We start from the raw sequence: 22,365 nt of genomic DNA on the forward strand, positions 1-22,365 counted from the left end.
GTGGAATTAAGTACTGTGGTTTTTACAGAAATTCTATGAGAGCGGTAGCTCTCATAGATAAGACTTCATACTGCTCTTAATGTATAAGGAGGGTTTTTTGTTTGGATGTAGTTTTTTTTGTATTGTACTAATTGGTTCGAAAAAAATCCACTGAACTGCAATTTGGACCCTTAATATGTGGTTAAAATTTCAAAGAGATCCATTAATTCGTTTATTTTATAAAAAATAAAGTTGCTAAGGGTGGTTTTCATTTCCATAAAATTAATCACAGATTTTGACGAAAAACTGGAAATTTCCCATAGAAATAACATGGGAAATTTTCCAAAGTTACAAATTTTGTCCATACCCTTACAAAAATAACCATACGTCAGATAGATTTGAAAACGGTCTTAAATGAAAGCCCCATATCCATAGTTGGCGCCTATTTTTTTCATCAAGAAAATTTAAGTTTAAGTACTGTTTTTCATAGTTTTAATTACATGCTCCGACTTACGTGGTTTACCCTGAAACTATGGAACCTGCGACTTTTTAGCATGAGTTATGTAGTGTATGAAGCGAGTTTGGTCGTTTTACCGCGGTTATAGTCAAATTCTTAGAACAAATAGCTAGCTTAATGGACATTTTATCTTTTCTCTGCTTAGGTTAAAGCTACTTAAACTTGATTACCTTGTGGGTGCTTGTAGGTACTTTTGGGTGCTTGTGGGTGCTTGTCGGTACTTGTTGGTGCTTATGGGTACTTGTAGGTGCTTATGGGTACTTGTAGGTGCTTATGGGTACTTGTAGGTGCTTGTAGGTGCTTGTGGGTACTTGTGGGTGCTTGTAGGTACTTGTGGGTACTTGTAGGTACTTGTGGGTGCTTGTGGGTACTTGTGGGTGCTTGTAGGTGCTTGTGGGTTCTTGTGGGTACTTGTAGGTACTTGTGGGTGCTTGTGGGTACTTGTGGGTGCTTGTGGGTACTTGTGGGTGCTTGTAGGTACTTGTGGGTTCTTGTGGGTACTTGTAGGTACTTGTGGGTGCTTGTGGGTACTTGTAGGTACTTGTGGGTGCTTGTGGGTACTTGTAGGTACTTGTGGGTGCTTGTGGGTGTTTGTAGGTACTTCTGGGTGTTTGTTGGTACTTGTGGGTACTTGTGTGTGCTTGTGGGTACTTGTAGGTACTTGTGGGTGCTTGTGGGTGTTTGTAGGTACTTCTGGGTGTTTGTTGGTACTTGTGGGTGCTTGTAGGTACTTGTGGGTGCTTGTAGGTACTTGTGGGTGCTTGTAGGTACTTGTGGATGCTTGTAGGTACTTGTGGGTGTTTGTTGGTACTTGTGGGTACTTGTGTGTGCTTGTGGGTACTTGTAGGTACTTGTGGGTGCTTGTGGGTGTTTGTAGGTACTTCTGGGTGTTTGTTGGTACTTGTGGGTGCTTGTAGGTACTTCTGGGTGTTTGTTGGTACTTGTGGGTGCTTGTAGGTACTTGTGGGTGCTTGTAGGTACTTGTGGGTGCTTGTAGGTACTTGTGGATGCTTGTAGGTACTTGTGAGTGCTTGTAGGTACTTGTGAGTGCTTGTAGGTACTTGTGAGTGCTTGTAGGTACTTGTGAGTGCCTGTAGGTACTTGTGAGTGCTTGTAGGTACTTGTGAGTGCTTGTAGGTACTTGTGAGTGCTTGTAGGTACTTGTGAGTGCTTGTAGGTACTTGTGAGTGCTTGTGGGTGCTTGTAGGTACTTATGGGTAATTGTGGGTGCTTGTAGGTATTGGGGTGCTTGTAGGTATTGTGGGTATTTGTAGGTACTTGTGGGTGCTTGTAGGTACTTGTGGGTGCTTGTAGGTACTTGTGGGTCTTGTAGGTACTTGTGGGTACTTGTAGGTACTTGTGGGTGCTTGTAGGTACTTGTGGGTGCTTGTAGGTACTTGTGGGTGCTTGTAGGTGCGTGTGGGTACTAGTAGGTACTTGTGGGTACTAGTAGGTACTTGTGGGTACTAGTAGGTACTTGTGGGTGCTTGTAGGTACTTGTGGGTACTTGTGGGTGCTTGTAGGTACTTGTGGGTACTTGTGGGTGCTTGTAGGTACTTGTGGGTACTTTTGGGTAGATGCTTTGCCCGGGTGCTTGTAGGTTCTTGTAGGTGGAATTTTTAGGGGGGGCGCCTCGCGTTTCAATAAATGATTGTAAAAAATGTATTATTCTAATTCCAATAAGAATGCACACTTTTAATGATTTACGTTTTATTTTTGAAGTATCATTATAAATAAATGTCTGATTGAGCTAAAGTTATGATCCCCTTTATATATGTTTCTGCTTAGTGCAGATTTTGAAAATGTAAAACAGTTTCTTAACATTCTTAATTAAAATGAAGACTGAAGGAACAGATATTAATCAAAAATGTCTTGATTAGAATCAAGACCTAAAAAGTATCGATAAGACTGAGGTTATCACTTGTCTGAATGATCAGATATTAATTTTTCTTTTTAATTGAAACTTAAATGCATGCTTAAGAAAAAACAACGTTCCATTACCGTTTTCCGTTGAAATAAATTATTTTACTGGTAATCAATTTCAAAAATTTACTTATCTCGGCTTTTCGACCACAATTCCATTCCCCGAAAACATTTTATCATTACATTTATTACTTTTCGGAGATAACGTGTCAAAATAGCCTATAAAAGAAGAAAAAACTGTAATAGCGGTCTGTTTAGCCATGATAACAACCTTTTAAAAGTTGCAAGCACTATATAACCCTTTCGAGACCAACTGGACCTGAGCAAACTATAGCTTAACCTGCTACTAGTACGACCAGAGAGAAATGATGTAATCTGGAGTTGAAATTTCATCATGTGCGACCTGCGGCCCTGAAACTCTCCCATAGTCCCAGTGTGTGTAGAACATAATTTTTTCGTTGTTATCTGCCAAAATCAATCTTTCTAGATAGTGCCGCCTGCTCACTTGAATTTTTCATGATATAATAAGGTTTGAATGAACAATATTCTAGATTACTATTTTCACTACTATGTCCTTCTGCTAACTTGAAGCAAACTTTCCTCTCTTTCTGCTGCTCATTACCGGTGCCATTCCCTTGACTTTCTGTTCGTTATAACTACTATCATGAATTTATTTATTTCAAACCAAAATATAAAAAAATGGATTCTTTTTCCTTTTGTGCTACTTAGAATTTTCAAATGTATATAATGTTGTGCCGTGCCATATCAAATAGTCTCTAACCATTGTTAGAAACTAGAGAGAGAAATTGGGCAGTAACACTGATCATGCCCTGAACTATGAGAAAGAACAATACGACGGTTGACTAAAGTACACTTGATATTACATCATTTTGCAAAACCGCGAGTAAAAATCTTACTGTCCCTATTGAATTTGGCGCCATTGGTTTTAGAATAATTAAAATGTTCCGCTGCGAAGCGTGCCGGTCACAAATGGGGATGTAACGTCTTTAGGAGCCTTTTAAAACGCAAAACCATACACGTACTCTCCCAAAAGTAATTAATGTAATGATAAAATGTTTTCGGGGAATGGAATTGTGGTCGAAAAGCCGAGATAAGTAAATTTTTGAAATTGATTACCAGTAAAATAATTTATTTCAACGGAAAACGGTAATGGAACGTTGTTTTTTCTTAAGCATGCATTTAAGTTTCAATTAAAAAGAAAAATTAATATCTGATCATTCAGACAAGTGATAACCTCAGTCTTATCGATACTTTTTAGGTCTTGATTCTAATCAAGACATTTTTGATTAATAACTGTATAGATCTTCTTTCAAAATCTGTAAAATTCACAGAAATAACTGTTCTGATCTAAAACTAATGTCTGTGGTTTTTTCAGAAATAACTGTATATGTCAGCTTTTAAAATGTGTAATAATTACAGACACCCGTGTAAAGTCCATCGTTTTATTGGTGTTTAAAATCTGATGATTTTACAGAAACATTTGTATATTAATTTTTTGGGGTGCGTTCAATATCAGTACTTTAAACAGATGATATGATATATTTAACAGAATTATTCAGTGTTGAACCTGTAAATTGCACAGAAATGTCTGATCAAAATCACTGTTTTGCACGTTTACTCAATTTGCATCATTCGATGCAAGATTAATGTCTCCAATATTTGCAGAAACATTGTTTTTATTACTTGTAGGGCTATAAAATTCATAAATTTTATGTAAGAACATTACACCCAAAGAATTAAAGACATACCGATTGTAGCCTGATTATATCCTATGATGTGGGAACTTATTCATTGATTCCGTGAATTTCGGTAAAAGTCATTTTTGAAAACGAGTTTGCTCTGATAACGATTCATTATTTTATAAATTAAAAAAAAATTTTAATATATGCAAAATTTTAATAAAAGTAAAGGCCAAACCTTTAAAAATTACAATGACTTTAAAATCCTTCAAAGCCAGCCAAACTCGAAAATATTTTTTAATCAAAAACATAATTTTTGGACTTACACCCTTTGCGATTTTCTGGGTTAATCTTCGCGGTGCATCTAAAGGAAAAATAATTAAATGATTAATATTAAATTAACAACTGCTTTTAACTACAAACTTTGAGTGCCAAAAAAGAGAAATCTTGCAGAAAAACAGGTTTTCAATGTGAGATTTTTGGTTTTCTACCTTTTTAAAAACTATATTAACATGGATTTTAATACACAATAAGGGGAAAATATGAGAAAGACGATTTTATACCTTTGGATTAATTCCTTAGCTGTGCTCGCTTTTTCTGGATACTCGATATTTAAAACGAAATACAATCCAAAGAACGGTAAAATTCTCGTTGTTAGGTATGATCATTCACGACATTTTGAAGACGGACAAAAAATTTTGGTTTCAGCTTCCTAGACTTTCACTTGACCTGTTCTGACTGTTTTATTCTCCCTTTAAGGGCCAATGTAAAGCAATAATGGCTGATATTTTTTAAGCGGCATTTGAATTTCCGTAAAAAGTAAAGAAAAACCTATCTGGCCAAGGGGTTGCAATATTAGGGTCTATTTTAATATAAACAATGCAAATATGTATAACTTACTTGTTTAGTTGGCACTCGTTATGATGCAATAATCAAGGTGGTATTTCTATATTAATCATAGTCTGTAAACAAACATAAACATAAATTTGCGTTTTGGTTCTATAATAAATTCAATATATAAATGATCTAGGCTTTATCTCCTTATTTTTAAAGAAAAACTGTTTAATTAACTCCAAAGATAAGTAACCGATTTATGGATTTTCAATTGTCTTCTATTAAAAATAAACAACAAAATTCACCTTTTATAACTAGATCATTTATCATACAGAATGCTGAAATTTATTTAACTTACTTGTTCAAATTGTGGAATCTCACTTAATGGGCGCTGGTAAACGTGGTAATATAATACTCAGTAAGTCGCGTTTCATTTCTAGCTCTAAGAACCACACCTGCATTACCCGCGTGGAGACCGTAGATATCGAACCTGTCCAAAAAAACCCGAACTCGACCGCGCACAATGGAAACTTTCTAGCCCAGAGGGAAGTGATAAAAAAGGGTTAAAGTCTCTCTTTTGACCCAGCGGAGCCTCCTAGTTTTTTCCAAAGAATTTCCCCCTCCTGGGGTTGCGGTTATTTTCCATTCTAAAGATGGGGGCCGGTGAACTCTCTCTCGAATCAACGTGCACTTTTTTTTAGCATTATTAAGTTCTTACTTTTTATCTGGCAGCACCAAATGGGCTAATATAAATATTTACTAATTTGTAGAATATTTACTAAATCTTATAGAAAATGCACTCTAAATATAAACATCTCATGAACCAAAAATGTATAGTCTAGTCCCCTACACGATGAGTTAAAAAATTAAATTGACTAAAAAATGATGGATTTTTCACCTGTTACTTCAATTATATGCATTGATTTGCATCTCGTCGAAACTTTGGGTTTAGACTATATATTTAAAAGCTATACCCGTTCACAAAGCTATATTTATTACACATAAACCGACAAGGTGGAATTTGAAGATTTGCAACTCGAACATTATATATTAGTTAAACCATAAATGATAGGAGCTATTTTAAAATTAGGTCTAGTATTTTTACTGTCAAACAGAGGTCGATTATTTTTGAGTTCACCATTGGTTAAAGAAGTGGGAGCAATTAAAAATTACAGAAAATAGTCTGTCAAAATTAATGTAGCAATTATATGGGTTTACCTGTAATTTTCCCAAAATAGATACCGTAAAATTTGGGGGGAAAAGTGAATAAAACATTAAAGAATGAAATCTTTTAGTTTTTGCAGTTTTGAAGCATTATTAAAGGTTTCCGGTAACACACGTATCTGAAAATTATACATAGAACATACTTTGCTTGTTTAATCGCCAATAAACTGTAGTTTTCACAGTTTGCTAGTAACGTTAACAAAGTCATGGTAGCACAATATCTGTAAAATTTACAAACGGCATCTGTTTTACCAATCAAATACGCAAATCTGTCATATTCACAATTTCGGACTAAAACTAACAGATAATACCATGAAGGTACAGAAAATATCTGCAATACCTACAAAACAGTCTTTATGTGTAATTTTTTTGCAAAATTTACAGAATGCATCTGTTTTACCAATCAAATAAGTAAAGCTGTATTTTTCACAGTTTCGTGCTAAAATTAACAGATACTTCTATAAAATATTTCTTATAAAATATACAGTAAATGCCTGCAATGCCTATCGAGCAGTCGGCCTGTAAAACATTTCTGTGGAATTCACCGATCAAAACTGAGGATCCAAAATTACAGAAACGAATGTGTAATTTTTACAGTTAGAATTAGAAATACCAGTTCAATCAGTGAAATATACAGATGTTTTCCGTAAAATAGTAAAAACGATTTTACTGTGTTTGTATTTCTGCAGAAAAACTCCGTTAATATTTTTTACATTTCAATATTGTAAAATACTTCTGTTCAAACTACAGAAATTTCTCTCAGTGAAGAATAGACTTAAGGATATAGGTTTATGAATAGAATTAAGACTTGTTTAAGCAAGTCCGATATGGTCTAGTGGCTTGGATATCTGGCTCTCACCCAGAAGGACCGGGTTCGATTCCTGGTATCGGAGCGAGTGCTTTTGTACCGCTTTTCAAGAATAGACTTAAGGATATTGGTTTATGAATAGAATTAAGACTTGATTAAACAAGTCCGATATGGTCTAGTGGCTAGGTTATCTGGCTGTCACGCAGAAGGGCGGGTTCGATTCCCAGTATCGGAGTGAGTGCTTTTGTACCGCTTTTGATGAATAAACTTAAAGACACATTTATAGGAATAATATTTTGGGTTGTTCCGACTAGTGAGATATGGTCTAGTGGCTAGGATATCTGGCTCTCACCCAGAAGGACCGGGTTCGATTCCCGGTATCGGAGCGAGTGCTTTTGTACCGCTTTTCAAGAATAGACTTAAGGATATTGGTTTATGAATAGAATTAAGACTTGATTAAGCAAGTCCTATATGCTCTAGTGGCTAGGATATCTGGCTGTCAGGCAGAAGGGCGGGTTCGATTCCCGATATCGGAGTGAGTGCTTTTGTACCGCTTTTGATGAGTAAACTTAAAGACACATTTACAGGGATTATATTTTGGATTGTTCCGACCAGTCAGATATTGTCTAGTGGCTAGGATATCTGGCTCTCACTCAGAAGGCCCGGGTTCGATTCCCGGTATCGGAGCGAGTGCTTTTGTACCGCTTTTCAAGAATAGACTTAAGGATATAGGTTTATGAATCGAAATAAGACTTTGTTGAGGAAGTCCGATATGGTCTAGTGGCTAGGATAACTGCTTTTTACCCAGAAAGCCCGGCTTCGATTCCCGGTATCGGAGCGCGTGTTTTGTAAAGCATTTCAAAAATAGACTTAAGGATATAGGTTTATGAATAGAATTAAGACTTGGTTAAGCAAGTCCGATATGGTCTAGTGGCTAGGATATCTGGCTTTCACCCAGAAGGCCCGGGTTCGATTCCCGGTATCGGAGCGAGTGCTTTTGTACCGCTTTTCAAGAATAGAAGACTTGGTTGATCAAGGACGATATGGTCTAGTCTCTAGGATACCTGACTTTCACCCAGAAGGCCCGGGTTCGATTCCCGGTATCGGAGCACGTGGTTTTGTACCGCTTTTCAAGAATAGACTTAAGGACATAGGTTTATGAATAGAATTAAGACTTGTTTAAGCAAGTCCGATATGGTCTAGTGGCTAGGATATCTGGCTCTCACCCAGAAGGCCCGGGTTCTATTCCCGGTATCGGAGCGAGTGCTATTGTACCTCTTTTCAAGAATAGACTTAAGGATATTGGTTTATGAATTGAATTAAGACTTGGTTAAGCAAGTCCGATATGCTCTAGTGGCTAGGATATCTGACTGTCACGCAAAAGGGCGGGTTCGATTCCCGGTATCGGAGTGAGTGCTTTTGTACCGCTTCTGATGAATAAACTTAAAGACACATTTATAGGAATAATATTTTGGGTTGTTGCGACCAGTCAGATATGGTCTAGTGGCTAGGATATCTGGCTCTCATCCAGAAGGCTCGGGTTCGATTCCCGGTATCGGAGCGAGTGCTTTTGTACCGCTTTTCAAGAATAGACTTAAGGATATAGGTTTATGAATCGAATTAAGACTTTGTTGAGGAAGTCCGATATGGTCTAGTGGCTAGGATAACTGCTTTTTACCCAGAAAGCCCGGCTTCGATTCCCGGTATCGGAGCGCGTGTTTTGTAAAGCATTTCAAAAATAGACTTAAGGATATAGGTTTATGAATAGAATTAAGACTTGGTTAAGCAAGTCCGATATGGTCTAGTGGCTAGGATATCTGGCTTTCACCCAGAAGGCCCGGGTTCGATTCCCGGTATCGGAGCGAGTGCTTTTGTACCGCTTTTCAAGAATAGAAGACTTGGTTGATCAAGGACGATATGGTCTAGTCTCTAGGATACCTGACTTTCACCCAGAAGGCCCGGGTTCGATTCCCGGTATCGGAGCACGTGGTTTTGTACCGCTTTTCAAGAATAGACTTAAGGACATAGGTTTATGAATAGAATTAAGACTTGTTTAAGCAAGTCCGATATGGTCTAGTGGCTAGGATATCTGGCTCTCACTCAGAAGGCCCGGGTTCGATTCCCGGTATCGGAGCGAGTGCTTTTGTACCGCTTTTCAAGAATAGACTTAAGGATATAGGTTTATGAATCGAATTAAGACTTTGTTGAGGAAGTCCGATATGGTCTAGTGGCTAGGATAACTGCTTTTTACCCAGAAAGCCCGGCTTCGATTCCCGGTATCGGAGCGAGTGTTTTGTAAAGCATTTCAAAAATAGACTTAAGGATATTGGTTTATGAATAGAATTAAGACTTGATTAAACAAGTCCGATATGGTCTAGTGGCTAGGTTATCTGGCTGTCACGCAGAAGGGCGGGTTCGATTCCCAGTATCGGAGTGAGTGCTTTTGTACCGCTTTTCAAGAATAGAATTAAGACTAGGTTGAGCAAGTACGATATGGTCTAGTCGCTAGGATACCTGACTTTCACCCAGAAGGCCCGGGTTCGATTCCCGGTATCTGAGCGAGTGCTTTTGTACCGCTTTTCAAGAATAGACTTAAGGATATAGGTTTATGAATAGAATTAAGACTTGGTTAAGCAAGTCCGATATGGTCTAGTCGCTAGGATACCTGACTTTCACCCAGAAGGCCCGGGTTCGGTTCCCGGTATCGGAGCACGTGATTTTGTACCGCTTTTCAAGAATAGACTTAAGGATATAGGTTTATGAATAGAATTAAGACTTGGTTAAGCAAGTCCGATATGGTCTAGTGGCTAGGATATCTGGCTCTCACCCAGAAGGCCCGAGTTCGATTCACGGTATCGGAGCGAGTGCTTTTGTACCGCTTTTCAAGAATAGACTTAAGACTTGGTTGAGCAAGTACGATATGGTCTAGTCGCTAGGATACCTGACTTTCACCCAGAAGGCCCGGGTTCGATTCCCTGTATCGGAGCGAGAGCTTTTGTACCGCTTTTCAAGAATAGACTTAAGGATATTGGTTTATGAATAGAATTAAGACTTGATTAAGCAAGTCCGATATGGTCTAGTGGCTACGATATCTGGCTCTCACCCAGAAGGCACGGGTTCGATTCCCGGTATCGGAGCGAGTGCTTTTGTACCGCTTTTCAAGAATAGACTTAAGGATATTGGTTTTGAATAGAATTAAGACTTGATTAAGTAAGTTCGATATGGTCTAGTGGCTAGGATATCTGGCTCTCACCCAGAAGGCACGGGTTCGATTCCCGGTATCGGAGCGAGTGCTTTTGTACCGCTTTTAAAGAATAGAATTAAGACTAGGTTGAGCAAGTACGATATGGTCTAGTCGCTAGGATACCTGACTTTCACCCAGAAGGCCCGGGTTCGATTCCCGGTATCGGAGCGAGTGCTTTTGTACCGCTTTTCAAGAATAGAATTAAGACTTGGTTGATCAAGTACGATATGGTCTAGTCGCTAGGATACCTGACTTTCACCCAGAAGGCCCGGGTTCGATTCCCGGTATCGGAGGACGTGGTTTTGTACCGCTTTTCAAGAATAGACTTAAGGATATAGGTTTATGAATAGAATTAAGACTTGGTTAAGCAAGTCCGATATGGTCTAGTGGCTAGGATATCTGGCTCTCACCCAGAAGGCCCGGGTTCGATTCCCGGTATCGGAGCGAGTGCTTTTGTACCGCTTTTCAAGATTAGAATTAAGACTAGGTTGAGCAAGTACGATATGGTCTAGTGGCTAGGATATCTGGCTCTCACCCAGAAGGCCCGAGTTCGATTCACGGTATCGGAGCGAGTGCTTTTGTACCGCTTTTCAAGAATAGACTTAAGACTTGGTTGAGCAAGTACGATATGGTCTAGTCGCTTGGATACCTGACTTTCACCCAGAAGGCCCGGGTTCGATTCCCTGTATCGGAGCGAGAGCTTTTGTACCGCTTTTCAAGAATAGACTTAAGGATATTGGTTTATGAATAGAATTAAGACTTGATTAAGCAAGTCCGATATGGTCTAGTGGCTAGGATATCTGGCTCTCACACAGAAGGCACGGGTTCGATTCCCGGTATCGGAGCGAGTGCTTTTGTACCGCTTTTCAAGAATAGACTTAAGACTAGGTTGAGCAAGTACGATATGGTCTAGTCGCTAGGATACCTGACTTTCACCCAGAAGGCCCGGGTTCGATTCCCGGTATCGGAGCGAGTGCTTTTGTACCGCTTTTCAAGAATAGAATTAAGACTTGGTTGATCAAGTACGATATGGTCTATTCGCTAGGATACCTGACTTTCACCCAGAAGGCCCGGGTTCGATTCCCGGTATCGGAGCACGTGGTTTTGTACCGCTTTTCAAGAATAGACTTAAGGATATAGGTTTATGAATAGAATTAAGACTTGATTAAGCAAGTCCGATATGGTCTAGTGGCTAGGATATCTGGCTCTCACCCAGAAGGCCCGGGTTCGATTCCCGGTATCGGAGCGAGTGTTTTGTACCGCTTTTCAAGATTAGAATTAAGACTAGGTTGAGCAAGTACGATATGGTCTAGTCGCTAGGATACCTGACTTTCACCCAGAAGGCCCGGGTTCGATTCCCGGTATCGGAGCGAGTGCTTTTGTACCGCTTTTCAAGAATAGACTTAACGATATCGGTTTATGAATAGAATTAAGACTTTGTCTAGTGGCTAGGATATCTGGCTGTCACGCAGAAGGGCGGGTTCGATTCCCGGTATCGGAGTGAGTGCTTTTGTACCGCTTTTGATGAATAAACTTAAAGACACATTTATAGGAATAATATTTTGGGTTGTTACAACCAGACCGATATGGTCTAGTGGCTAGGATATCTGGCTCTCACCCAGAAGGCCCGGGTTCGATTCCCGGTATCGGAGAGTGTGCTTTTGTACCGCTTTTCAATAATAGAATTAAGACTTGGTTGAGCAAGTCCGATATGGTCTATAGGCTAGGATACCTGGCTTTTACCCAGAAGGCACGGGTTCGATCCCCGCTATCGGAGAGAGTGCTTTTGTACCGCTTTTGAAGAATAGACTTAACGATATCGGTTTATGAATAGAATTATGACTTGTTTAAGCAAGTCTATATGGTCTAGTGGCTAGGATATCTGGCTCTCACCCAGAAGGCCCGGGTTCGATTCCCGGTATCGGAGCGAGTGCTTTTGTACCGCTTTTCAGGAATAGACTTAAGGATATAGGTTTATGAATAGAATTAAGACTTGGTTGAGCAAGTACGATATGGTCTAGTCGCTAGGATACCTGACTTTCACCCAGAAGGCCCGGGTTCGATTCCCTGTATCGGAGCGAGAGCTTTTGTACCGCTTTTCAAGAATAGACTTAAGGATATTGGTTTATGAATAGAATTAAGACTTGATTAAGCAAGTCCGATATGGTCTAGTGGCTAGGATATCTGGCTCTCACCCAGAAGGCACGGGTTCGATTCCCGGTATCGGAGCGAGTGCTTTTGTACCGCTTTTCAAGAATAGACTTAAGGATATTGGTTTATGAATAGAATTAAGACTTGATTAAGCAAGTTCGATATGGTCTAGTGGCTAGGATATCTGGCTCTCACCCAGAAGGCACGGGTTCGATTCCCGGTATCGGAGCGAGTGCTTTTGTACCGCTTTTCAAGAATAGAATTAAGACTAGGTTGAGCAAGTACGATATGGTCTAGTCGCTAGGATACCTGACTCTCACCCAGAAGGCCCGGGTTCGATTCCCGGTATCGGAGCACGTGGTTTTGTACCGCTTTTCAAGAATAGACTTAAGGATATAGGTTTATGAATAGAATTAAGACTTTGTCTAGTGGCTAGGATATCTGGCTGTCACGCAGAAGGGCGGGTTCGATTCCCGGTATCGGAGTGAGTGCTTTTGTACCGCTTTTGATGAATAAACTTAAAGACACATTTATAGGAATAATATTTTGGGTTGTTACAACCAGACCGATATGGTCTAGTGGCTAGGATATCTGGCTCTCACCCAGAAGGCCCGGGTTCGATTCCCGGTATCGGAGCGTGTGCTTTTGTACCGCTTTTCAATAATAGAATTAAGACTTGGTTGAGCAAGTCCGATATGGTCTATAGGCTAGGATACCTGGCTTTTACCCAGAAGGCACGGGTTCGATTCCCGCTATCGGAGAGAGTGCTTTTGTACCGCTTTTGAAGAATAGACTTAACGATATCGGTTTATGAATAGAATTATGACTTGTTTAAGCAAGTCCGATATGGTCTAGTGGCTAGGATATCTGGCTCTCACCCAGAAGGCCCGGGTTCGATTCCCGGTATCGGAGCGAGTGCTTTTGTACCGCTTTTCAAGAATAGACTTAAGGATATTGGTTTATGAATAGAATTAAGACTTGGTTAAGCAAGTCTGATATGGTCTAGTGGCTAGGATATCTGGCTGTCAGGCAGAAGGGCGGCTTCGATTCCCGGTATCGGAGTGAGTGCTTTTGTACCGTTTTTGATGAATAAACTTAAAGACACATTTATAGGAATAATATTTTGGGTTGTTCCGACCAGTCAGATATGGTCTAGTGGCTAGGATATCTGGCTAGGGAGATCGTTGTTTGCTTTCGCGGAGTGCGGTTGTTTCTTTTCGCTCTCCGTGTTTGTTGCGTTTTACGGTTTCCTTTTTCGGCGGTCCTTTCTCCGCCTTGTTAGTCGGTTTTTTCTTCTTATTTTGTTAGCTGTTATTGATTTTACGGACTTCGGCTTTCGCTCGCGAAGCCTCGGTCTCGAGGGTTTCCTTCGGGGAGTCCTCCATCATGGAGGCGCTTCGAAGAAGCGTCTTCGTTGTTTGTATGGTGCAAACCACTGCTGTTGTTGTTGCTGCCGTTAAAAAATCATTTGGTCTTGATGCCATTTCGTCTGTGGTTCCTGGTACTGGAGGTTACTTTATTACGTTTTTGTCGGAGGAAGATGCTGAAGAGTGTGTCAAAGCTGGGGTGGAAATCATGGATGTCCTGTGTCCTGCTGAATCAGTCGTCTCGAGATCGGTAATTATTAAAATACATGGGTTGCCTGAATTCGTGTCCGATGATGCCGTGGTTGAGAAATTGGTCTCCCTTGGTTGCAAAATCAAGGGGGAGGTCGTTTGGCGTAAATTTGAAGGATTGTATCTTGGTGAGCGTTGCGTACGCGTGGTTTTGCCCGAGGGGGTTTCATCACTTCCGTACGGCTTGAAAATCGCGGATGTTCTCGGGCGCGAAACCTTTTATCGCGTTCGCCATGAGGCGCAAAATCGGGTTTGTAACGGGTGTCTCGCTGAAGGTCACATTTACAAAAGTTGTCCGCGTAATGTTTGTCGTCGGTGTGAGACACACGGTCATCTTGCCCGTGACTGCCCAGAGAAGTTGGGTCAGGTCGCTATCGGTTCTGAACGCGATGTCGTGCCCCAGTCCGAAGTCTCTCCTGTCCGAGATGGGGCAGGCTTGCCCCCTGTTCCCGTGTCCGATGGAGTTGCTGAAGCGGAGATTCCTAACGACACCGGTGCCATTTCTGGCCATCATGGCCAGAATCTCAGTTCTAGTGAGGATATGCTCATCGACGGTGACCCCGATGCGGAAGTTAACCCTTTTGAGTCCGTGGGGGGAGGCAATCGGGGGACTAAACATCCTCTTGGTTCCACCTCTGACTTGTCACAGAAACGTCCCCAGTTCCTGAGGAAACAGAATCCGAATCTGGCCAACGCTCGTGGGTTTACTCCGAATAAACCGCCGGACCCTTCACAGACAAAGTAGGGTGCATGGTTGTCAAAATAGGTACTTTAAATGTTCATGGTTTACGCGACGTTGGTAAGATGGCTTTATTAGTCGAATTCATTAAGGACATGGACATTGTTTTTTTACAAGAAACGCATTGGAATGCGTCGCATGTCGCTGCCTTTAAATTGTTATTTTTTGGTCAATTGTTTTTTTCTCATGATCTAGTGAGTGGCTTTCGGGGGGTCGCTATCTTGTTTACTAAAAAATTGCCTATACGGGTCTTGAATGTTTCTCAAATAATTTCCGGTCGGGCTTTATTAGTCACTACCGAGTTTTTTGATGTAAGAACGTCTTTTTTTAATGTTTACGCCCCCAACGCCGAGGGTGATCGGGTTCAGTTTTTTGGTGATATCAGAAATTCTTTCCCGGACGGTAGAGTCGTGTTTGCGGGGGATCTTAATGCTATTTGTAATCGTCACCTGGACCGTTCGCCCTCGGGGGTGGGGTCCTCTGGTTTTCGGCCTACTAACGTTCAAGTTTTTAAGGATAGCCTAAGTTTGATTGACACTTACCGACTAAAACATGCTAATAATTGTGAATTTACGCGCTCGGGTTTTGTCTTTGGTAAATTTATTCGTTCTCGCATTGACTACATTTTTGTTCGTAATTTTGACTCCCATAATGTCCGTCATTCCCTTATCCGACCTTGCCCTCTTTCTGATCATGCCATGGTCATCACTCACATGGATTTCGAGGGCGTCATTCGCGGTCCGGGGACTTGGTCTTTTAATGACTCCTTACTGGACGAAGCCGTTTTCGCGACAGCCGTAAAGCGCGTCATCGCTCGCAGTCGGTCTACGCCGGAATGCCGCGATGACATTTTCCTTTGGTATGAAACTTTGAAGACTCGACTACGTGACTATGCTATTTTTTATGGTAAATCGCGTGCCCGCGATAGGCGGCAGACTCGCGCGACGTTGGCCTCTCGGTTCGCGTCTCTCTCGGACCAGTTAATACAGACTCCCGCGGTTCATCTCGAGAAGGCATTGCTTGACGTTCAGACTGCTATACGGGACTATGACTTACATGAGTTGCAGGGTGCGGTCGTCCGTTCAAATTTGGCGTGGCAGGATTTGGGTGAACAACCTTCCGGGTACTTTCTTAGTTTGGAACGGCACCGCCAATCCAGGCGGAGCCTGAAGCATCTTCAGTTGGAAGACGGTACCACCCTCGACGATAGCCTCCGAGTGCGGGGCGAAGTCTTCCGCTATTTTAGTGATCTCTACCGGCGGGCTCCGACCGATGATTCAGTTACGGATCACTTTACGTCCTTCGTCAAGGACCGGCTGCAAAGTCCCGATCCCTTTGGGAGTCAATTTTCAATGCATTTTGTGTGTATACTTTTGATCCTGAGTTTAAATTTGATTGTACCAGATATAACTTAGTAATTTTTCATTGTTACGCGTCTTCGAACGATAAACCTCTCTTATTTTGGCAGGCTGCCTTGTTGTTAATTAGTATTGTTAAGTATGTACTATGGAAATATCGTTGTCAATTGGTTGTAAAAGCGGGCCTTGGTATCGTCCTGCCTTTCAGTGTTCCAGTTTTGCTTGCCAGGGTACGTTCCTTTGCCCACAAATGTATTGCATTATTATTGCATCGTAACAAGTTTTCTAACTTAGCTACAATCGTAACAAGGTTGCAGATGTTGTTTTAATATTGTATAGTTAACTCCAGGAATTAATGCTGTACCTTAATCATTCTTTTAATTCAATTTAACCGTTATAACCACTTACATATTCCATTGTAATGTTTTCGATGCTTTTAATAAAAAAAAAAAAGGATATCTGGCTCTCACCCAGAAGGGTCGGGTTCGACTCCCGGTATCGGAGCGAGTGCTTTTGTACCGCTTTTCAAGAATAGACTTAAGGATATAGGTTTATGAATAGAATTAAGACTTGGTTGAAGAAGTCCGATATGGTCTAGTGGCTAGGATATCTGGCTTTCACCCAGAAGGCCCGGGTTCGATTCCCGGTATCGGAGCGAGTGCTTTTGTACCGCTTTTCAAGAATTGAAGACTTGGTTGATCAAGGACGATATGGTCTAGTCTCTAGGATACCTGACTTTCACCCAGAAGGCCCGGGTTCGATTCCCGGTATCGGAGCACGTGGTTTTCTACCGCTTTTCAAGAATAGACTTAAGGACATAGGTTTATGAATAGAATTATGACTTGTTTAAGCAAGTCCGATATGGTCTAGTGGCTAGGATATCTGGCTCTCACACAGAAGGCTCGGGTTCTATTCCCGGTATCGGAGCGAGTGCTATTGTACCGCTTTTCAAGAATAGACTTAAGGATATTGGTTTATGAATTGAATTAAGACTTGGTTAAGCAAGTCCGATATGCTCTAGTGGCTAGGATATCTGACTGTCACGCAAAAGGGCGGGTTCGATTCCCGGTATCGGAGTGAGTGCTTTTGTACCGCTTTTGATGAATAAACTTAAAGACACATTTATGGGAATAATATTTTGGGTTGTTCCGACTAGTGAGATATGGTCTATTGGCTAGGATATCTGGCTCTCACCCAGAAGGACCGGGTTCGATTCCCGGTATCGGAGCGAGTGCTTTTGTACCGCTTTTCAAGAATAGACTTAAGGATATTGGTTTATGAATAGAATTAAGACTTGATTAAGCAAGTCCTATATGCTCTAGTGGCTAGGATATCTGGCTGTCAGGCAGAAGGGCGGGTTCGATTCCCGATATCGGAGTGAGTGCTTTTGTACCGCTTTTGATGAGTAAACTTAAAGACACATTTATAGGAATTATATTTTGGATTGTTCCGACCAGTCAGATATGGTCTAGTGGCTAGGATATCTGGCTCTCACTCAGAAGGCCCGGGTTGATTCCCGGTATCGGAGCGAGTGCTTTTGTACCGCTTTTCAAGAATAGACTTAAGGATATTGGTTTATGAATAGAATTAAGACTTGGTTAAGCAAGTCCGATATGGTCTAGTGGCTAGGATATCTGGCTGTCACGCAAAAGGGCGGGTTCGATTCCCGGTATCGGAGTGAGTGCTTTTGTACCGCTTTTGATGAATAAACTTAAAGACACATTTATGGGAATAATATTTTGGGTTGTTCCGACCAGTGAGATATGGTCTAGTGGCTAGGATATCTGGCTTTCACCCAGAAGGCTCGTGTTCGATTCCCGGTATCGGAGCGAGTGCTTTTGTACCGCTTTTCAAGAATAGACTTAAGGATATAGGTTTATGAATAGAATTAAGACTTGTTTAAGCAAGTCCGATATGGTCTAGTGGCTTGGATATCTGGCTCTCACCCAGAAGGAACGTGTTCGATTCCTGGTATCGGAGCGAGTGCTTTTGTACCGCTTTTCAAGAATAGACTTAAGGATATTGGTTTATGAATAGAATTAAGACTTGATTAAACAAGTCCGATATGGTCTAGTGGCTAGGATATCTGGCTGTCACGCAGAAGGGCGGGTTCGATTCCCAGTATCGGAGTGAGTGCTTTTGTACCGCTTTTGATGAATAAACTTAAAGACACATTTATAGGAATAATATTTTGGGTTGTTGCGACCAGTCAGATATGGTCTAGTGGCTAGGATATCTGGCTCTCATCCAGAAGGCTCGGGTTCGATTCCCGGTATCGGAGCGAGTGCTTTTGTACCGCTTTTCAAGAATAGACTTAAGGATATAGGTTTATGAATCGAATTAAGACTTTGTTGAGGAAGTCCGATATGGTCTAGTGGCTAGGATATCTGGCTTTCACCCAGAAGGCCCGGGTTCGATTCCCGGTATCGGAGCGAGTGCTTTTGTACCGCTTTTCAAGAATAGACTTAAGGATATAGGTTTATGAATAGAATTAAGACTTGGTTAAGCAAGTCCGATATGGTCTAGTCGCTAGGATACCTGACTTTCACCCAGAAGGCCCGGGTTCGATTCCCGGTATCGGAGCGAGTGCTTTTGTACCGCTTTTCAAGAATAGAATTAAGACTAGGTTGAGCAAGTACGATATGGTCTAGTCTCTAGGATACCTCACTTTCACCCAGAAGGCCCGGGTTCGATTCCCGGTATCGGAGCGAGTGCTTTTGTACCGCTTTTCAAGAATAGAATTAAGACTTGGTTGATCAAGTACGATATGGTCTAGTCGCTAGGATACCTGACTATCACCCAGAAGGCCCGGGTTCGATTCCCGGTATCGGAGCACGTGGTTTTGTACCGCTTTTCCAGAATAGACTTAAGGATATAGGTTTATGAATAGAATTAAGACTTGGTTAAGCAAGTCCGATATGGTCTAGTGGCTAGGATATCTGGCTCTCACCCAGAAGGCCCGGGTTCGATTCCCGGTATCGGAGCGAGTGCTTTTGTACCGCTTTTCAAGAATAGAATTAAGACTAGGTTGAGCAAGTACGATATGGTCTAGTCGCTAGGATACCTGACTTTCACCCAGAAGGCCCGGGTTCGATTCCCGGTATCTGAGCGAGTGCTTTTGTACCGCTTTTCAAGAATAGCCTTAAGGATATAGGTTTATGAATAGAATTAAGACTTGGTTAAGCAAGTCCGATATGGTCTTGTCGCTAGGATACCTGACTTTCACCCAGAAGGCCCGGGTTCGATTCCCGGTATCGGAGCACGTGGTTTTGTACCGCTTTTCAAGAATAGACTTAAGGATATAGGTTTATGAATAGAATTAAGACTTGGTTAAGCAAGTCCGATATGGTCTAGTGGCTAGGATATCTGGCTCTCACCCAGAAGGCCCGGGTTCGATTCCCGGTATCGGAGCGAGTGCTTTTGTACCGCTATTCAAGATTAGAATTAAGACTAGGTTGAGCAAGTACGATATGGTCTAGTCGCTAGGATACCTGACTTTCACCCAGAAGGCCCGGGTTCGATTCCCGGTATCGGAGCGACTGCTTTTGTACCGCTTTTCAAGAATAGACTTAACGATATCGGTTTATGAATAGAATTAAGACTTGGTCTAGTGGCTAGGATATCTGGCTGTCACGCAGAAGGGCGGGTTCGATTCCCGGTATCGGAGTGAGTGCTTTTGTACCGCTTTTGATGAATAAACTTAAAGACACATTTATAGGAATAATATTTTGGGTTGTTACAACCAGACCGATATGGTCTAGTGGCTAGGATATCTGGGTCTCACCCAGAAGGCCCGGGTTCGATTCCCGGTATCGGAGCGTGTGCTTTTGTACCGCTTTTACATAATAGAATTAAGACTCGGTTGAGCAAGTCCGATATGGTCTACAGGCTAGGATATCTGGCTGTCACGCAGAAGGGCGGGTTCGATTCCCGGTATCGGCGTGAGTGCTTTTGTACCGTTTTTGATGAATAAACTTAAAGACACATTTATAGGAATAATATTTTGGGTTGTTCCGACCAGTCAGATATGGTCTAGTGGCTAGGATATCTGGCTCTCACCCAGAAGGCTCGGGTTCGATTCCCGGTATCGGAGCGAGTGCTTTTGTACCGCTTTTCAAGAATAGACTTAAAGATATAGGTTTATGAATAGAATTAAGACATGGTCTAGTGGCTAGGATATCTGGCTGTCACGCAGAAGGCCTGGGTTCGATTCCCGGTATCGGAGCGAGTGCTTTTGTACCGCTTTTCAAGAATAGAATTAAGACTTGGTTGATCAAGTACGATATGGTCTAGTTTCTAGGATACCTGACTTTCACCCAGAAGGCCCGAGTTCGATTCCCGGTATCGGAGCACGTGGTTTTGTACCGCTTTTCAAGAATAGACTTAAGGATATAGGTTTATGAATAGAATTAAGACAAGTTTAAGCAAGTCCGATATGGTCTAGTGGCTAGGATATCTGGCTCTCACCCAGAAGGACCGGGTTCGATTCCCGGTATCGGAGTGAGTGCTTTTGTACCGCTTTTGATGAATAAACTTAAAGACACATTTATAGGAATAATATTTTGGGTTGTTACAACCAGACCGATATGGTCTAGTGGCTAGGATATCTGGCTCTCACCCAGAAGGCACGGGTTCGATTCCCGGTATCGGAGCGAGTGCTTTTGTACCGCTTTTCAAGAATAGACTTAAGGATATAGGTTTATGAATAGAATTAAGACTTGGTCTAGTGGCTAGGATATCTGGCTGTCACGCAGAAGGGCGGGTTCGATTCCCGGTATCGGAGTGAGTGCTTTTGTACCGCTTTTGATGAATAAACTTAAAGACACATTTATAGGAATAATATTTTGGGTTATTCCAACCAGACCGATATGGTCTAGTGGCTAGGATATCTGGCTCTCACCCAGAAGGCCCGGGTTCGATTCCCGGTATCGGAGCGAGTGCTTTTGTACCGCTTTTCAATAATAGAATTAAGACTTGGTTGAGCAAGTCCGATATGGTCTATAGGCTAGGATACCTGGCTTTAACCCAGAAGACACGGGTTCGATTCCCGCTATCGGAGAGAGTGCTTTCGTACCGCTTTTGAAGAATAGACTTAACGATATCGGTTTATGAATAGAATGAAGACTTGGTTAAGCAAGTCCGATATGGTCTAATGGCTACGATATCTGGCTTTCACCCGGAAGGCAAGGGTTCGATTCCCGGTATCGGAGCATGTGGTTTTGTACCGCTTTTCAAGAATAGACTTAAGGATATAGGTTTATGAATAGAATTAAGACTTGGTTGAGGAAATCCGATATGGTCTAGTGGCTAGGATAACTGCTTTTTACCCAGAAGGCCCGGGTTCGATTCCCGGTATCGGAGCGAGTGCTTTTGTACCGCTTTTCAAGAATAGAATTAAGACTTGGTTCAGCAAGTACGATATGGTCTATAGGCTAGGATACCTGGCTTTCACCCAGAAGGCACGGGTTCGATTCCCGCTATCGAAGCGAGTGCTTTTGTACCGCTTTTGAAGAATAGACTTAAGGATATAGGTTTATGAATAGAATTAAGACTTGGTTAAGCAAGTCCGATATGGTCTAGTGGCTAGGATATCTGGCTCTCACCCAGAAGGGCGGGTTCGATTCCCGGTATTGGAGTGAGTGCTTTTGTACCGCTTTTGATGAATAAACTTAAAGAAACATTTATAGGAATAATATTTTGGGTTGGTCTAACCAGTCCGATATGGTCTAGTGGCTAGGATATCTGGCTCTCACCCAGAAGGCTCGGGTTCGATTCCCGGTATCGGAGCGAGTGCTTTTGTACCGCCTTTCAAGAATAGACTTAAGGATATAGGTTTATGAATAGAATTAAGACTTGGTCTAGTGGCTAGGATATCTGGCTGTCACGCAGAAGGCCCGGGTTCGATTCCCGGTATCGGAGCGAGTGCTTTTGTACCGCTTTTCAAGAATAGAATTAAGACTTGGTTGATCAAGTACGATATGGTCTAGTTTCTAGGATACCTGACTTTCACCCAGAAGGCCCGAGTTCGATTCCCGGTATCGGAGCACTTTGTTTTGTACCGCTTTTCAAGAATAGACTTAAGGATATAGGTTTATGAATAGAATTAAGACTTGTTTAAGCAAGTCCGATATGGTCTAGTGGCTAGGATATCTGGCTCTCACCCAGAAGGCCCGGGTTCGATTCCCGGTATCGGAGCGAGTGCTTTTGTACCGCTTTTCAAGAATAGACTTAACGATATTGGTTTATTAATAGAATTAAGACTTGTTTAAGAA

General features: G+C 41.8%; 1 protein-coding gene, 1 long non-coding RNA gene and 27 other non-coding genes across 30 annotated transcripts; 28 read left to right on the top strand and 1 right to left on the bottom strand.

Annotated features, from left to right (window-relative positions):
* Positions 1 to 3,882: 3,882 nt before the first annotated feature.
* LOC149669357 (uncharacterized) lies at positions 3,883 to 5,497 on the bottom strand. 2 transcript variants are annotated; one of them, XR_016367186.1, is made up of 7 exons: positions 5,312 to 5,497; positions 5,020 to 5,081; positions 4,683 to 4,950; positions 4,543 to 4,621; positions 4,358 to 4,483; positions 4,189 to 4,279; positions 3,883 to 4,131 (listed from the first exon to the last, which is right to left on the bottom strand). It is a non-coding gene; the product is annotated as an uncharacterized LOC149669357 (long non-coding RNA). The 2 variants fall into 2 exon arrangements; XR_016367185.1 differs by having other exon boundaries at positions 4,683 to 4,954.
* A 2,404-nt stretch (positions 5,498 to 7,901) lies between these two features.
* On the top strand, positions 7,902 to 7,973 carry TRNAE-UUC (transfer RNA glutamic acid (anticodon UUC)). Its single transcript has one exon. It is a non-coding gene; the product is annotated as a tRNA-Glu (tRNA).
* Positions 7,974 to 8,173: 200 nt separating this feature from the next.
* TRNAE-CUC (transfer RNA glutamic acid (anticodon CUC)) lies at positions 8,174 to 8,245 on the top strand. The gene has a single exon. It is a non-coding gene; the product is annotated as a tRNA-Glu (tRNA).
* Positions 8,246 to 8,474: 229 nt separating this feature from the next.
* Positions 8,475 to 8,546, top strand: TRNAE-CUC (transfer RNA glutamic acid (anticodon CUC)). Its single transcript has one exon. It is a non-coding gene; the product is annotated as a tRNA-Glu (tRNA).
* Positions 8,547 to 8,775: 229 nt separating this feature from the next.
* On the top strand, positions 8,776 to 8,847 carry TRNAE-UUC (transfer RNA glutamic acid (anticodon UUC)). The gene has a single exon. It is a non-coding gene; the product is annotated as a tRNA-Glu (tRNA).
* A 200-nt stretch (positions 8,848 to 9,047) lies between these two features.
* On the top strand, positions 9,048 to 9,119 carry TRNAE-CUC (transfer RNA glutamic acid (anticodon CUC)). The gene has a single exon. It is a non-coding gene; the product is annotated as a tRNA-Glu (tRNA).
* Positions 9,120 to 9,774: 655 nt separating this feature from the next.
* TRNAE-CUC (transfer RNA glutamic acid (anticodon CUC)) lies at positions 9,775 to 9,846 on the top strand. Its single transcript has one exon. It is a non-coding gene; the product is annotated as a tRNA-Glu (tRNA).
* A 204-nt stretch (positions 9,847 to 10,050) lies between these two features.
* Positions 10,051 to 10,122, top strand: TRNAE-CUC (transfer RNA glutamic acid (anticodon CUC)). Its single transcript has one exon. It is a non-coding gene; the product is annotated as a tRNA-Glu (tRNA).
* Positions 10,123 to 10,200: 78 nt separating this feature from the next.
* TRNAE-CUC (transfer RNA glutamic acid (anticodon CUC)) lies at positions 10,201 to 10,272 on the top strand. Its single transcript has one exon. It is a non-coding gene; the product is annotated as a tRNA-Glu (tRNA).
* A 329-nt stretch (positions 10,273 to 10,601) lies between these two features.
* TRNAE-CUC (transfer RNA glutamic acid (anticodon CUC)) lies at positions 10,602 to 10,673 on the top strand. The gene has a single exon. It is a non-coding gene; the product is annotated as a tRNA-Glu (tRNA).
* A 730-nt stretch (positions 10,674 to 11,403) lies between these two features.
* TRNAE-CUC (transfer RNA glutamic acid (anticodon CUC)) lies at positions 11,404 to 11,475 on the top strand. The gene has a single exon. It is a non-coding gene; the product is annotated as a tRNA-Glu (tRNA).
* Positions 11,476 to 11,809: 334 nt separating this feature from the next.
* On the top strand, positions 11,810 to 11,881 carry TRNAE-CUC (transfer RNA glutamic acid (anticodon CUC)). Its single transcript has one exon. It is a non-coding gene; the product is annotated as a tRNA-Glu (tRNA).
* Positions 11,882 to 12,386: 505 nt separating this feature from the next.
* Positions 12,387 to 12,458, top strand: TRNAE-CUC (transfer RNA glutamic acid (anticodon CUC)). Its single transcript has one exon. It is a non-coding gene; the product is annotated as a tRNA-Glu (tRNA).
* A 79-nt stretch (positions 12,459 to 12,537) lies between these two features.
* TRNAE-CUC (transfer RNA glutamic acid (anticodon CUC)) lies at positions 12,538 to 12,609 on the top strand. The gene has a single exon. It is a non-coding gene; the product is annotated as a tRNA-Glu (tRNA).
* A 335-nt stretch (positions 12,610 to 12,944) lies between these two features.
* Positions 12,945 to 13,016, top strand: TRNAE-CUC (transfer RNA glutamic acid (anticodon CUC)). The gene has a single exon. It is a non-coding gene; the product is annotated as a tRNA-Glu (tRNA).
* A 204-nt stretch (positions 13,017 to 13,220) lies between these two features.
* On the top strand, positions 13,221 to 13,292 carry TRNAE-CUC (transfer RNA glutamic acid (anticodon CUC)). The gene has a single exon. It is a non-coding gene; the product is annotated as a tRNA-Glu (tRNA).
* A 474-nt stretch (positions 13,293 to 13,766) lies between these two features.
* Positions 13,767 to 14,741, top strand: LOC149669373 (uncharacterized). The gene has a single exon (XM_089840436.1). It carries the CDS (start codon positions 13,767 to 13,769, stop codon positions 14,739 to 14,741), a length of 975 nt encoding a protein of 324 aa, XP_089696562.1.
* Positions 14,742 to 16,676: 1,935 nt separating this feature from the next.
* TRNAE-UUC (transfer RNA glutamic acid (anticodon UUC)) lies at positions 16,677 to 16,748 on the top strand. The gene has a single exon. It is a non-coding gene; the product is annotated as a tRNA-Glu (tRNA).
* Positions 16,749 to 18,302: 1,554 nt separating this feature from the next.
* On the top strand, positions 18,303 to 18,374 carry TRNAE-CUC (transfer RNA glutamic acid (anticodon CUC)). Its single transcript has one exon. It is a non-coding gene; the product is annotated as a tRNA-Glu (tRNA).
* Positions 18,375 to 18,453: 79 nt separating this feature from the next.
* Positions 18,454 to 18,525, top strand: TRNAE-UUC (transfer RNA glutamic acid (anticodon UUC)). The gene has a single exon. It is a non-coding gene; the product is annotated as a tRNA-Glu (tRNA).
* Positions 18,526 to 19,005: 480 nt separating this feature from the next.
* TRNAE-CUC (transfer RNA glutamic acid (anticodon CUC)) lies at positions 19,006 to 19,077 on the top strand. Its single transcript has one exon. It is a non-coding gene; the product is annotated as a tRNA-Glu (tRNA).
* Positions 19,078 to 19,432: 355 nt separating this feature from the next.
* TRNAE-CUC (transfer RNA glutamic acid (anticodon CUC)) lies at positions 19,433 to 19,504 on the top strand. Its single transcript has one exon. It is a non-coding gene; the product is annotated as a tRNA-Glu (tRNA).
* A 335-nt stretch (positions 19,505 to 19,839) lies between these two features.
* TRNAE-CUC (transfer RNA glutamic acid (anticodon CUC)) lies at positions 19,840 to 19,911 on the top strand. The gene has a single exon. It is a non-coding gene; the product is annotated as a tRNA-Glu (tRNA).
* Positions 19,912 to 20,114: 203 nt separating this feature from the next.
* On the top strand, positions 20,115 to 20,186 carry TRNAE-CUC (transfer RNA glutamic acid (anticodon CUC)). The gene has a single exon. It is a non-coding gene; the product is annotated as a tRNA-Glu (tRNA).
* A 336-nt stretch (positions 20,187 to 20,522) lies between these two features.
* Positions 20,523 to 20,594, top strand: TRNAE-CUC (transfer RNA glutamic acid (anticodon CUC)). The gene has a single exon. It is a non-coding gene; the product is annotated as a tRNA-Glu (tRNA).
* A 79-nt stretch (positions 20,595 to 20,673) lies between these two features.
* On the top strand, positions 20,674 to 20,745 carry TRNAE-CUC (transfer RNA glutamic acid (anticodon CUC)). Its single transcript has one exon. It is a non-coding gene; the product is annotated as a tRNA-Glu (tRNA).
* A 210-nt stretch (positions 20,746 to 20,955) lies between these two features.
* On the top strand, positions 20,956 to 21,027 carry TRNAE-CUC (transfer RNA glutamic acid (anticodon CUC)). The gene has a single exon. It is a non-coding gene; the product is annotated as a tRNA-Glu (tRNA).
* Positions 21,028 to 21,808: 781 nt separating this feature from the next.
* TRNAE-CUC (transfer RNA glutamic acid (anticodon CUC)) lies at positions 21,809 to 21,880 on the top strand. The gene has a single exon. It is a non-coding gene; the product is annotated as a tRNA-Glu (tRNA).
* Positions 21,881 to 22,216: 336 nt separating this feature from the next.
* On the top strand, positions 22,217 to 22,288 carry TRNAE-CUC (transfer RNA glutamic acid (anticodon CUC)). Its single transcript has one exon. It is a non-coding gene; the product is annotated as a tRNA-Glu (tRNA).
* Positions 22,289 to 22,365: the final 77 nt, after the last annotated feature.

The sequence above is a fragment of the Phalangium opilio genome, unplaced genomic scaffold (assembly GCF_054372755.1).
Source record: "Phalangium opilio isolate 3A_F unplaced genomic scaffold, DU_Popi_V2 ptg000054l_1, whole genome shotgun sequence".
Taxonomy (NCBI): domain Eukaryota; kingdom Metazoa; phylum Arthropoda; class Arachnida; order Opiliones; family Phalangiidae; genus Phalangium; species Phalangium opilio.